This window comes from Xenopus laevis, chromosome 3L (assembly GCF_017654675.1).
Source record: "Xenopus laevis strain J_2021 chromosome 3L, Xenopus_laevis_v10.1, whole genome shotgun sequence".
NCBI classification, from domain to species: domain Eukaryota; kingdom Metazoa; phylum Chordata; class Amphibia; order Anura; family Pipidae; genus Xenopus; species Xenopus laevis.
Genome location: NC_054375.1, coordinates 57,500,333 through 57,515,137, shown reverse-complemented (window position 1 = coordinate 57,515,137; position 14,805 = coordinate 57,500,333). Strand labels below are relative to the sequence as shown.

Genomic DNA, 14,805 nt, shown 5'->3' with positions numbered 1-14,805 from the left:
TACCAAGTTAGCAAGGTCATTCTCACAAGTGGCCATAGTTATAACTATATTGGTCATTTGGACCCCTTGGACAGAGGGGCCTTTTAGCAGGTAAATGGGTGCTCCATTAAAAACAAAATCCCATGCACTCAGGATCAGCCCCTTATCCAGCCATACCCATTTAATTATAAGGTAAAAATGCACAGGATCTGCCACACCCCAGCAAGCCCCACCCCATCGCAACCTATTAATTGCACCCCAACCTGGGAATTTATGGCCCTCTCTGCCACAGGGTCCCTGAGTAGAGTTTCCCTCTGATGGTGGTCCTTGTGAACCATAATTCCTCTGCAGTGGTGTGATTCAAGAGGGAGCTGGCCCTGGAAAATTTCGTATCCGTTGGAGAGCACTGGCCTAGAATCTTACTAGAGTGGACAAATCCATCAAATAAAGCATGTTAGAAATTACTGCACCCACCGACCCAATTTGTTCATCTATACATAGTTATGTAAAAGAAAAAGAGACTTGGAAGAGCCACACTGTTATGGGGAAAAGAAGGCAATGAACCAAAAATGTATTGAGGATGTGCTTTGTACATCCAGCTTCTTTTTCCCTTTACACTACAGACATTACTTTCTGATTGCACTGTAGGTCTGTACATTGATGCTTATTGTAGTTCCACTTAAAATGCACCATAAGCATTTATATGGGGTCTGCTTTTAAAGATGTAAAATATGCACAAATAAAGGCGGAATATCTACTTAATAATAATTTGCTTTTACGTCAACATTAAATTTTCCATATATTTTTACTCCTGACTCCAGCATTAGCTGACCTTGCCTTACACTTCCATTTAGTTCAGCCTTTAGAAATTGAAAAAAATACCAAAAGGACATATTGTATCACATGTCAAAATGCTCTATATCCCAACAGCCTTAGACTTCATGTAAGTCAAGGGCCCACAAAATAATTAAAGCAATCATGGTGCATTATAATTTGTTCTTTGTTGCTCAGTTTCAACAAGACGTCACTCAAACATTCTGGACATTTGGAACATTGCATACTTGATAGTTACTATTGAGTTCCATAGATATTGCTGTAAAATCTAGCAAAAATCCCACATTTGCAATTACTGTCTGGTTACCTCAGAAATATATATATATATATATATATATATATATATATATATATATGTGTTTAAGACCAAAATGGGCATTCTCACCACATACAGCGTTGTTCTTGCTCACTGTGCATTCATTGTGTAGCATAATTCATCTGTTCATTCTTTATGTTGCCACTTAATTATTCACCCAGAGAAGAAGTGTCTTGCAGGGCATTAAAGGATCTCTCACTAGGCCACATTTCTCATTATTATAAATATCAAAGGAAGTTCTTCCCGGTGATAATTTGTGCTAGATTAATAGGACAATTAAAACTTAATTAGAGAATACTCGATAGAACCCATCTATAACATGCTGCAATGTGTGCAAGTCTTTTAAACTGATAAATGAAGAGGCTGGACTTGTCAAAATATGTTTATTTACATTTTTAGTATGCTAAAAAGCAGCCAGTGAGTGTGTGATGGTGCTCTTAGACTTAATAGGCATTATAAACTAAAATTATTTTTAGGGACCTTGAATATAATTATAAAATTATTGATCCATATTTCTGTTGCCATTTAAAACCTTTTTTGACTTGGAGACGGTACATTTTCAGTTTTATTTTCTAAAATGTAGCAAATTTCCAAGGAATAGTTAATACCACAATCCATGTCCCGTATTCTATTCTAACTCTTGAAAACATGATTGGACAGATGTTCTTCCTTCTTTTCTAGGTCACATATAGAGCAGTGATTCTACCATAGTGTTAAGTAAGGTATCCCAAACCCAGAACAAACCCCAAGGTCCCGGCCTCACCTGTAACAGCTGCCTTTTGCTTCAATAGGAGCCCTCTGCTACTCAGATGCCTCCAGCTCTTAAGTGAGGGGACCAAGGTGAGCGTTCTGTGCAGACAAGGGAATCGCACCTGAAAACAGGTCAATATCAGGCAGAGCAGTACACAATCAGGAGACAAGAGTGTAGTCAAGGTCACAAGCCGGGTCAATACACCAATATCGCAGTACAGGAACAGAGAGAGTAGTCCGTACACGGGCAAAGGTCAGGTAGCAAACTAGACAAGGTCAGGGACAGGCAGGTTGAAGAACAGATCAGAAACACTAGAAATCGCACTCAGGAACTATTGAAAATAGACCTGCATTGGGCAGTGAACAATTGTGCACGGTCCCTTTAAATATTCGAATTTCACACCAATCGCTTTGACGTCTGGCAAATCGCTTGCGTCAAAACTGGAAGCACCATGAGAGGATGTGGTGGGTGTCCCCTCCTTGAGTCATCCCCACCACACTAAAGGTATTATTACACATAGTTCTAATGACATTCCATGAAGCAACAACTCAACTCACAAATCTAGATTAATAAACCGATTTCTTCTGCTTTATACATTTCATCTAATTGCCTTCCCATATCTAATTAGCTTTCCGTGCTTGCAGTAAAGTCACAAGTTGGCAGACAATCACTTTCCCTCATGTCTAAATCTCAGGAGGACTTTCTTGCCTCTTCTTTTTAGTAAAATAATTTTATCTGTGTATTTTGTTATTTGCTTATAGCAGTTTAGTTGCATGTCTGTGCACTCTTTCCAGCTCATGCATATCCTTCTTAAAGGAGAAATCAACCTGTGGGGAAAAAAACGCGTACCCCCCCACCCCAGGTAGACCCCTCTCCCTCCTCCCCCCATGCTAACTACCCCCTGGGGAAATGCCCCATACGCCATACTTACCCCTCACCGAAAATTCTTCCAGTGGAGTTCCACGCATCCATCTTCTGCCTCCTCTGTAAACTGACTGGGAGATTGGTATTTTTGCACGTGCGCAGTTGGAGCAGTTGCTGGTTTGCGACAACTGCGCATGCACGGAATTACACGGAAATTGCCGATCTTTCAGTCAGCTTACCGAGGAGCCGGAAGATGGATGCGTGGAACTCCGCTGGAAGAATCTGCGGGGAGGGGTAAGTATGGAGTATGGGGCATTTCCCTGGGGGGGGGGTAGTTAACCTGGGGGGGAGGAGGGAGGGGGGTATGGGTTTTTTTCCCTACAGGTTGAATTCTCCTTTAAGGGCCGAATTCCAAAACTGCACTGCATACGCAAGGTGAGGTCTTACCAGACCTTTCTCATGCACTTATGTCTTAGATTACACAAAGCTTTTATTGGAAATTGGGTCCAATTTAGTCCATCAAAGTTCAAACCTTCCAAATGATTCTCCGTACTCCTATATAATATACATATGATGCATAAGATCCATGAATATCCTGTAAATGATATCCTTATAAATGGTGCATCCGCTATAATCGGAACTTACTGATTTCATTTCTGTCACATGACTCACTGAAACTTGTGTGCTATAAGAAATTAAGTACCCCATGTTGCAAAATATGAGGATATTAGAAGTCACCTCGGAGTTCCATGTCCTGTATAAAATCACTCTCGTCTTTATATGGTCTTGGAACTCCTCGCTAACTTATAATATCCTTATATTTTACAAAAGGGAGTACTTTATTCACTATATACAGACCCATTGATAGTTTATATATACAGCTATGGAATCATTATCCGGTAACCCGTTATCCGGAAAGCTCCGATTACATAAAGTCCGTCTTCCATAATCCAAATAATTCAGATTTTTAAAAATGATTTCCCTTTTCTCTGTAATAATAAACAGTACCTTGTACTTGACCCAGGCTAAGATATAATTAATCCTTATTACTTGATTAATCTAATTTTAAAATAAACCAAGTCTGTTTTTTTACATTATATTGTTTAATTGCATGTTATGGTGGATATGTTGTTCTAACCTCATCTATATTCACTGTTCTAGGTTCCTACGCATTTGTATCCCCATTAGTTGGGGTTTTCTTTTTAGCAATGACACCAATATGGATTGTTATAGCATCTAAACATCCAGCCACAAGAACTGTTCTTCATTCCGGCTGGGAGCCGGTCATTACCGCAATGCTTATTAGCAGGTTTGTTTCATTAGGCAATTTTGTTTCTTGCAGTGGTTCAGAGCTCTGAAATTCTTTAAAGACATGATGTTCTTATTACTATGCAGCCCTGTGCAGGTTATATAAAGACATAAAGACCAGCTTTGTATTTTGAAGAAATTCATTGTTCTATGGGCAGATATAGTATTCAACAGATATTCTACTATTCATATTGTTTGTGTCTAGATGTGGACTGTTATATTAGTGCGGGGGTTCCTAAAGAGTTGGGGAGCAACACAAGAATGAAAAATGTTTCTGGGGATGCCAAGTAAGGGCTGGGATTGGCTAATTGGTAGCCCATATGTGGGCTGACAGCCTACAGGAGGCTCTGTTTGGCAGTGCACCTGTTTTTTATGCAACCAAAACTTGCCTTTAAGCCAGGAACTCAAAAATAAGATCCTGCTTTGAGGCCACTGGGAACACGTTGCTCACGGGCCAATGGTTGGGGATCCCTGTAGTAGATTGTATCTCCAATATACTTGCATTAAATCAATATAGTATTCATTTGTGCTGCATTCCAATCTTCTCCAACTTGGAGATCTACAGACGGGTGCAGCAATCAGTTCCAGACTGCAGAGTAGCGTATAGGGGATCTAAGCATAAGTTCTTTGCTATAGTAAGTAGGGATTTATTTATCTGTTCGAGGTTGGAACAAGACTAAGGGATTTATCTGAATGAAAAACTTCAAGATGTTCCCTTACTCTGTCTAAGCACTGAATAATGGTGCGTTCTTGAGGGCCAAGACTTTTAGCAGCTCCAGGAGACATTCTGACTTTTAGCCATTTGGAGTGCACCACAGTGTAATCATTTTTCTTCTTTAATGAATCAAAACAGTTCCCTCTTAATATGCTTTTATTAAGGCAATAAAACGGGGATAAAGGCTTATTGCCCATTAAAATTTATCCTGTCAAATCACACTGCAGAACTCGCTCAAACTCCATGGTTCATATACTTGGGTCTTCTACCAATCCTGCTGTATAAAACAGTTGGTATGTGACCAGCTTAAAAATAGGTTTGGAAGAAGTTCTTCCCTTGATACATTAAACACTGCATGCATATCACTATTTGTCTTTTTTGTGCCTAGGCATCAGGTTTAAGAATTAAGAAACCTGTTGGCATTTCTGTTTCTCTGTACTATTGCTATGAAATAGTTTTCTTTTATAGTTTTTTTTAAACATCATACACTACCCACATTACTAGTTTTGATAAAAAATAGTATAATAGTTACTGCAAGACACCCCTTTGAACTTATTCTTTTCCATTCCTATTTTATATCTTAGCATGGTATCCTTAATTAAATGCTAATTAAGCAAAAAGCCCAAAGCAGAGTGAGTTTGTATGAGACTGACTACAAAGGAAGTTTAAACCTTGGTGCATTGCTTGCGTCAAAGCTGTGAAAATTCCTAAAGAACCTTGCATTCATTTGAACTTAGAATTGTAAATCAAGTTTTTAAATAAATCATTAGCTACCTGGGGCACGCTACTCAATTAAATGCTTTTTGTGTTTTTTTCAGCATTGGTGGCCTTATACTAGACACTACTGTGTCTGATCCAAATCTTGTTGGGATTGTTGTCTATACTCCAGTGATAAATGGTAAGAATGCTACATGAAGAATACTTTTATAAAGCTTTTTGTCACTGTGATCACATGCATGCTGTGAAAAGGGTCCAAGTAATGAATGGGTAATATAAAAATATGCAGAAACTTCTATATAATTAATGTCACTCCTACCTTAATGCAAATATATTTTTTGCTGTTCACCGCATTCATTATGTCTTAATACATTAATACAAATGTTTCATCTTAAACAGAGTTTAACAGTAAGTTTATCAACATTTAATCAGCTCTAGAGCACTCTTAATTACTCAGTGTGCAGCTTCTTGTCCTACCTAGAGAATGGAAAGAATTTCTAAACACAGGAATCAATAATACTGGGTGGTGCATCCTTTCCTTTAAATTGCTCTGAGATCAGCATATGCTTGTAACGTTACTCGAAATTTTGGCTTCTGTAAGGTCCTAGCATGGTTGTGTTTCTTTTGTGGCTACACCTTAAATTAACTTTGGGCTGTGGCAATAGCATCTTCCCTTGGAAAGGTATCAAGTTGCGCCATTTTCAAATGGCATAGATTCTTACTCAATGTTGCAGAGTTTGGAAACTAGTATAGGTATGGGATATGTTATCCAGAAACCCGATATCCAGAAAGCTCCAAATTACGGAAAGGTCGTCTCCCAAAGATTCCATTTTATACAAATAACCAATTTTAAAAATGATTTCCTTTTTCTCTGTATTTATAAAACAGTACATTGTACTTGATCCAAACTAAGATATAATTAATCCTTATTCGAAGCAAAACAATCCTACTGGGTTTAATTAATGTTTAAATCTTATTTTAGTAGACTTAAGGTATGAAGATCTAAATTATGGAAAGATCCAATATCCGGAAAGGTCCCAAGCATTCTGGGTAACCGGTCCCATACCTGTAATGGGTTAAGAGCCTTCTTTAGGTGACATTACCCTGCAGGAAAATCTTTCTCCATTAAAAGAACCCTCTAGCTTCAGAGAGGAATGCTTATTCTGAGTCTCCATATAATTTGTATGCTGTAGAGAAAATGCCAGAGCCCACAAAGAAGTCGCCTTCGTTAACTGAAGGCATCTCAAAGCATAAATCTGCTGTTCCAGTCAACTTGGCAATTATAAAGAAGATAAAGTCGCTGTGGTCAAATCTTGAAATGGAACTGCCTTTTCCTGAGAAATGATGTGGCTATGTTAGACCTTCCTGTAGTCCACTGCATTTCAGAATTGGCAGAACTATAACCTTTTACCTGAGCATAAAAAGCAGTATGGATTAAACCGTAAAACTCCTGTTTAGCATTAGCTGTTTTTGTGACTCTGCATGGAAAGTTTGCTGTCTTAATAGGGCAGCCATAATGGGACATGAATGATTCATTGAGTTTAATCTTGGAGTGGTGGTGGTTACGATACAATGAACAATGTTAAGGTATCATTACTCAGGATATCACTTTCTCTTATAATGAACATATGCGAATGTGTATTTGGAGGGCCTGTTAAATATCAAGTGAATATCCAGGATCATTCCCTTATAAGGGGTGAATGTGTGTGCAAAAATATTCATGCGACTGTAGCATAACTTCTCACTGATCATGATTTTATATCTAGACCAGCTTTCCTGAAGCTGCAGAGTAAAATATTTCCCAAGCAAGGCCAGAAGGTGGCAGCAGAATCACTATATCTGTGTATATTAACCTGGCAAGAGAAAGGCAGTTACAGTGCTTTCATTGTAGCAACCTATATCAGAGGTAACACAGCTGGCAACTTTTCCTGCACAATTGGAAATTATAACAGTAGAGGGCAGCTCTTGCTTTTTTCATATAATTCATACTTGGTGTATGAAGTAGTCATAAATCCTCCCAAACACTTCCAGCTGTAATAGGCAGCATTCCCTGAAATATGTGTTAAAATGATGTTTATTTTGCCAGCAGCAACTGAAACAGCATAGCAACTCTGTATGTACAGTGGATAGAGCATGTTGTCAAATTCATCTTTTAAGACTAAGCAGGAACTAAGACGGATACTGTAATTGTTCAAGGCATTCCTAATAATACTGCTCTGCTTATTTTTTGATTTGGTAGGGCACACGGGAAATTCGCTTATTTAAAAGAGAATGTTTCTAGAACATTGGGTGCTGTTGCTTTGTCTGCAGGCAGACGGATATAAAGAGATGTGCAATATAGCACACAGTGCGGTAGCACAAGGCAATAACAAATGGCATAGCTAAAAGCCCAACCTGTAGGATAATAAAAACTTGTAGCCAAGCAGCGGGAGAGCTGAAAAACATGTTAGTCATACCTGAGAGTCATTTCACATCCAAAGTGAGAGTCCTGTATTGCATCACATCTCCTGGCTGTATATTGTGATCTGAATGGAAGCAGAACACAATAGAACATAAACGAGTATATTCCTTGCCCCAGACATCTGCTTTATGCTATAACTATGTGCATTGCAGCACTTCCACACATTCTGGCAATTACATGTAAATGAAGACTACTTTGCTAATTCTTATCTACTTGGACTGGCTTTTCTGAGCTCACTGCTGCTGCTTCAACCCATTTAATAAAGTGAAATCTTAGTATTCAGGCATGGTCAACCCGACAGTGTCAGCAGTTAAGACCGAGTTTAAATAGCTGTCTGCATCTGTGTGGATCTACTTTGTTGTACTTCTTACTGTTTTATTTGTTATGGGGCCAGAACAACCCATTAACATTAAATATTGGGCAGGGTGACCTATCTTGTCGGCTCCAATAAATTCCTGCCTAGAGGCACAGGGAGATGAAATGATTTTCTCCCAATCACAAATAACTGACATAAGAAGCCTAGATCAGAACCACGTGACAGCCAGTGGTCCATACTCTGCTCCTTTTATTTTTGATTCATCTGGAGATGCTAAACATGGTAATGCACTTTCTTTATCCTTGCTGCTCTTTGCACTGCACATTTCTGTCACTCCTTCACTGACCATAACCTCTTTGTGTACCGGATATTCAGTATAAATATTCCATGCTATAAGATTTAACGTCCTCTGGCTTTGGAAAATTTATACAGGAAAATGAGCATAAGTATTTCATTCTAAGTTTTATTAGGTTATATGTCTGCCGTTTTCTGTTTGCCCAAATTTAAAAATAAATGGTGCTCACTGTACTTTGTTTTAAGTAGCTGGTTAGAAACCACATTTGCATGTGTTACCGGTAAATAGCAGTGAAAACCGCAAAGCCCTCAACAATGAGAGAGTTGTTTGCCTGCTACTGGCCTGTTACCTGTGAAAGCCCAAATGCAGAATATAGATTTAAACAGCTAGACTCCTTATAGACAGAGGGCCACTCTAGCAGTTATTGCGCTTTTGTAAATAAAAAAACTTTTCTTTCTTTTTTTTACGCTTCATTTTTTGCATTATATCATAGCAAACTGTTTACCAATTGTTATTATAAGTGAGAGTAATTTCATCAAATCCATCCATACCTTTTTTTCTCTCTCCCTCCCATTCCTAGATCTCCTTCATGTCTTTCCTGATTCTCTTTCCTGATTCTCTTTCCCCCCAGATTTTGGCAGATTTTTGTAATCCACCCCTCTTTTTCATCACTACTCCAGAAGTATCTTTCCATAAGAGTTTATGAAGTACAGGTATAGGACCAATTATCAGGAAACCTGTTATCCAGAAAGCTATGAATTACGGGAAGGCCGTCTCCCGTAGACTACAATACAACCAAATAATCCAGCTCTGTAATAATAAGCAGTACCTTGTACTTAATCTAAACTAAGATATAATTAATCCTTACTGGAAGCAATACCAACCTACTGGGATTATTTAATGTGTAAATGATTTCCAAACTAAGATATACGTAATCCTTTTTGGAAGCAAAATCAACTATTTAACGTTTACATGATTTTCTAGTAGACTTGGGTATGAAGATCCAAATTATGGAAAGATCCTTTATCCGGAAAACCCCAGCTCCACAGCATTCTGCATAACAGGTCCAATAACTGTATACTTGTTGCTATGGTTTGGCATTAATCTCCTCAGTGGCTTGTAATACCCTTATATTTGAGAGTTATCCCTTAAAATGGCCATACACGGGCAGATTAAAGCTGCCGAAATCAGTCCTCTACACCAATTCGGCAGCTTATCTGTCTATATATAAGGGTCTTCCAACGGGTCTTCTCGATAGATATCTGGCCACTATATCAATTGGGAAGGTTTCATTTTTCCGGTGATGGACCTGTCGGAGCCCATTGCGCCTCTTTGTGATCCGATCGTTCGGCCAGAGAGCCTAACGTCCAGATTAGGCAAATATATCCCTGTCGTTGGTGTGCATATCGGGGAATCACCAAGCAAGTGGATCTTATAGTGTTTGGCCAGCTTTAGATATGTAACCAGATAAACACACTTTCAAAGATAAAAGCATATTCCCTAGCTATGACATAAGGGCAGAGAAAATGGCACATAATGTTTTTGGCAGTAAGGAGCAATGGAGCAGGTGTAATTGAAGACAGACTGTGTGTATATATAAGGTTACAAGTAGAGGTTTTTATACTACACAATTGTTTTTTGCAGCACTTAGATCTCCATACAGGAGAAGAGTCAATGGTTTTCATTTTTCAATTTATGCCTCTAGCAACAGCCTTGTTATTTTGCATGAAAAAAGTAAATTTGGACCAGCTAAAGACTCATGTTTGGGATAACCAGCTATTCCACATGTACATACAATGTTAGTTCAATGGGACAGGGACCTCCTTCCTGCTATGTCTTTTCGCACTAAGGGGCTGATTTATTAACATTTGAATTTGCATTTTTGCCACGATTCAGAATATTTTGAGTTGAAACTCGTGAATTCAAATTATTCTTTCCAAAATGCTAATGTACATGTTTTTTTTTCCCAAAAAATTTGAACATTCAAATTCAAATATTTGGCATCTAAAAGTTGCAGAGTAAAGTCAATGGGAGCCATCTATGGCAAATTTAAAGTCCTTTTTTCAATGCAAGTTTCTAAAACTTGATGAAAATGTTGAGTAGATGTTCAAGTTATTTTTCATGATTTTATTCAATAAAATTTTCTAGATTCTAATTTTTTAATAAATAAGCGAACATTTGAATAGTTTATTAGGAGTAGAAAAAAACATTGCATACATTTGAATTCTGATAAAAGATTTCTTTACTTAAAGAGCAAGGAAAGTCCTCAAATCATCTCTTTGCCCAACAGTAGTACTCCATTGCCCCTTGCAAACCGCTATGTTTCATCAGCATGAAAACTTTACTTGTTTAGTTATGCAGCTCAATATAGTATTTCCCAGGTCGCCGCATGCGGGTGCCATTTTGATCCATCTACGTCATTCACAGGGATCACTGAATATCTTCTTCACATTTGCAGTCACTGCCCGCAACCCTATGCATTCTGAGAACTTTATGCTCTTGCGATCACAAAGGTACTTCTAGGCATGCAACCCATCTTGGTCTTAGTCCAGGAGCTCAGCTTAGATGGAAGTGCCGTTCTCCTCGTGTGTAAATGCAGCGTTGATTTACAGATTCTTGGGAAACCGTGCGTGCTGGAAACTCTTGGTGAGGGGCTATTCATTATTTTTTATGTGCTCTATCTGGATGCCAGCATTTCTAATCAGGGTTTCCTTGTCATTTAAACTGGAATTGTGCATGGAGCCAGGCATTACTGGGATCATTGGCAGGTTATAATCTGTTCATTTGGGCTATCCACAATCTAGTCCCTGTGCTAGCGTCTGACCCATATGGGAAGGGATAAAAAGCTTAGCGTGAAAACAACTGAGAAAACGGATGCTTATAGTATCAAGAAGAGGGCACATGCATTCATCTGTACATCTATAGCAATTGCCCTTGCCTTGTGGATTAAAGGAAAGATGATTCAAATCTCATATGAAACCATTAGCATAAAATAACCAGTTGCTATTCATATTAAAGTGCAGAAGATATGAACTATAATTAGCAGCCAAACAGTTGAACGCTAATTCGGAATGACCAGAAAGAAACAGAACAATATGTTCCTATAGCTTTCAGGGCTAGTCCACACGGGGAGATAGCCACGCGTTTGCGGTCGCGGCGACAAAGCCTGGCGAGGCATTTTCAGGCGACTGTTGAAAAGCGCATCGCCTCGTGTGGTTAGCACAGGCGTTTTTACATAGGCGCCCATACAAAACTGTCGCCTGCGCCGGTCGCGGCGACTGGCGCGGCGCTTTGTCGCCGCGACCGCAAACGCGTGGCTATCTCCCCGTGTGGAATAGCCCTCAAAGCCAAAATGGTGTAAAGATTCTTATGCACAATGAACTCCACAAGGGCTCTTTTTAGATTTATTGTATTTTTTTGCTTCATAATTGAGAATCCACCTATTCACAATACTTCAGTCTGTGGTCTGTTTGAACATCATTCACTTCTTTCAAACATGTTTCTAATCTATTGTATGCTCACATAATTGAGGCAAAGAGGAGAGCAAACTGTGCAGAACAGAGAAAAATAGCATCAATAACAACAAGGCAGAACATTTAGGTATGGTTTCATTTTGTTTCCTCAAGCAAGAGTGTTAAAAATATCATAGCAATGGCACTGATTGAAGTGCACTTGATTGAAAAGCAATTGGAATTACTGGCCATTTGGAATCCTGTAGCCCTTATAAAAAATTGGACATAGCTTCCCTTTGCAGCCTTTTGCCCTGGTTTTCTGGGTACCCTGATCAACTTAAATCTGTTTAGTTTAAGGGTGCCCATTCATTATTAAACACGCATAAAGGCTCTTTCATAAATGCCATTTTCTGCAATTCAATTCATTTTCACCAAATGCCTAGTAGAGGAAGGGGTAAAGTTATTATAGTAACCAGAGATTTAGCAGATGTATGGGTCAGAGCAAACAAGCCACATTTTCTAACATAATCCTTGTAAGACTGTCTTGTTAGTAACTAACTGCTATCATTCTGTTATTGTTAATATATAATATTATATTAGTGCTGATTATAGTTTTATTTAATTGTATAGTACTAAGGATAACTTATAAAGATAATAGATGCCCATTTTTATATACATCTTTTTAACTTCTCCCTTTTTTGTCTTCTTCTACAGGCATTGGTGGTAATTTGGTGGCCATTCAGGCAAGCCGAATATCTACATATTTGCATTTATACAGCATCCCTGGGGAGCTGCCAGAAGATGCCAAAGGTTGTTACCACCCTTGCAGGACCTTCTGTGGAACAGGTTTAATATACTTTTATTTTATTTTTTCCCCCCCTCGTTGAACTGAATTGAACTTGGAACGGCCAGGGAGATGACTTGTCTTGGTGCTTAAATTCCAGGAATCATTTAAAAAAGTTTTAAGCAGATGATAAAATCCCATGGCTTTATTTTTCTGCTTCAGTTTCGGCTTATGTGAGGACCCGTGTTTCTATAGCAACCACATACAGATTCAGTTTCAGTGTGGATTGATTAAAATAGTGATGATGCATCACTGTAATGACTGAGGAAACGTTGGTGAAAATAACTTGGGTGTCAAAATCAGACAAAAGTCTGTTAATATAGTTACCTAATCTTTTGCAGCAGTCCGATAGTCTTAGAAGCCATTATCAGTGTCTGAGTAGTATAGACCTGCCCAGTCTTCCATTCTGTCTGTCACATCACTTGCTTCTCGGCAAGGGCAGTCATATAGTCATGTAGGCTGGGGCACTTAGTTGTAAACATGTCTATCGATAGAGTCTTGAGTCCTGTTGTAATAAAATGTGTATATAGACTAGGAAGTGGCACTTGTGATTAGCACTTTTCTGCATACTGGCAAGGGCTATGTATGTGTTCCATATTCCCAGGGATTCCCCTTGGTTATAGGGAATCAGAACATTTTATGGTTGAGATTTTTTCTTGCCTTTACTTTGTGTACAGTATGTATAAGATTAAAATTTAACAGTATGGGGGTTATTATGGAACAAAATGTGTTTTGATATCACACACAGCACAATACAGAAGGTCGCAGCATTCATTTTTATTGGGTAATGATCTGTGTAAATGGACTGGGACACTGAGCCACACAAACCAACTGTCCACTTGATTTGCTCCATCTGTATCGTTCGCCATAAAAATCCAGATTATTCAGATTATTTAAGTATAGATTCTCACTAAAGAGATGGGCATCAAATCAATCAGTATACTATAGACCACCTCTCGTTCTATTAAACCTTTGTCTCTAAGTTTATATTGCAGTGTAGCAGTAATTGGTGCCCATTTGTAGTGTTGCCTATATGGACTCTAATGAAATGATCATGAAAGTGGGTTAAAAGAAAAAACTGGTTTTCAACGACTGACGTGTGTTTTGCTTTCGCAGGAGTTAACAATAAATCGGCTCAAGTTCTACTGTCGCTCGTGATCCCAGGCCATTTAATTTTCCTGTACACCATCTATTTAATGAAGAGTGGTCACACATCCCTGACACCCATCTTTGTAGCTGTTTATTTATTAGCAGCTTTGCTACAGGTAAAGGACATTTTGCTCACAGTTTATGTTCATTACAACTAACTCTAACTTGACCGTTTTCTTTTTCTGATTTCATCAGTGAAATCAGTTATGTATATGGCTGCCTGTCATTTAATGAATTTAAAGGAGAAATCAACCTGTTCTGAAAAAACCTGTACCCCTCCACCCCAGGTAGACCCCCCTCCCTCCTCACCCCAGGCTAACTAGCCCCCCCCGGGAGATGCCCCCTACTCCATACTTACCCCTCGCCGCAGATTCTTCCAGCAAAGTTCCACGCGTCCATCTTCTTTGTCCTCGGTAAGCTGACTGCGAGATCTGCAATTTCCATGTAATTCCACGCATGCGCAGTTGCTCAAACTGCTCCAACTTCGCTGGAAGAATCTGCTGGGAGGGGTAAATATGGAGTATGGGGAATCTCCCTGGGGGGGGGTAGTTAGCCTGGGGGAGGTGGTAGGGGGGTCTACCTGGGGTGAGGGGTACAGGTTTTTTTCAGAACAGGTTGATTTCTCCTTTAAGCAGTATTCTACAAGACTAATTTATGTAATTAATGGCAGCATTTACATCTTTATTTTTCTGTTTGATTTGTCACGTATTCGTTCCACTTCTGTGAAGGATATATGTAGCAGATGAGAGTGACATTGAGTGTGCAGTGGATTCCCAGACAGCTGGCTCTTTTATATTCCAGCCT

At 39.0% G+C, this 14,805-nt stretch overlaps 1 protein-coding gene across 2 annotated transcripts in view; it reads left to right on the top strand.

Annotated features, from left to right (window-relative positions):
* Window positions 1-14,805, top strand: part of slc41a2.L (solute carrier family 41 member 2 L homeolog) — a 40,365-nt gene that overhangs the window by 14,911 nt on the left and 10,649 nt on the right. For both annotated transcript variants that reach the window (XM_018251006.2, NM_001093100.1), the window contains 4 exon segments: window positions 3,906-4,053; window positions 5,586-5,665; window positions 12,723-12,854; window positions 13,969-14,117. In XM_018251006.2, coding sequence (XP_018106495.1) covers window positions 3,906-4,053; window positions 5,586-5,665; window positions 12,723-12,854; window positions 13,969-14,117 — 509 coding nt within the window.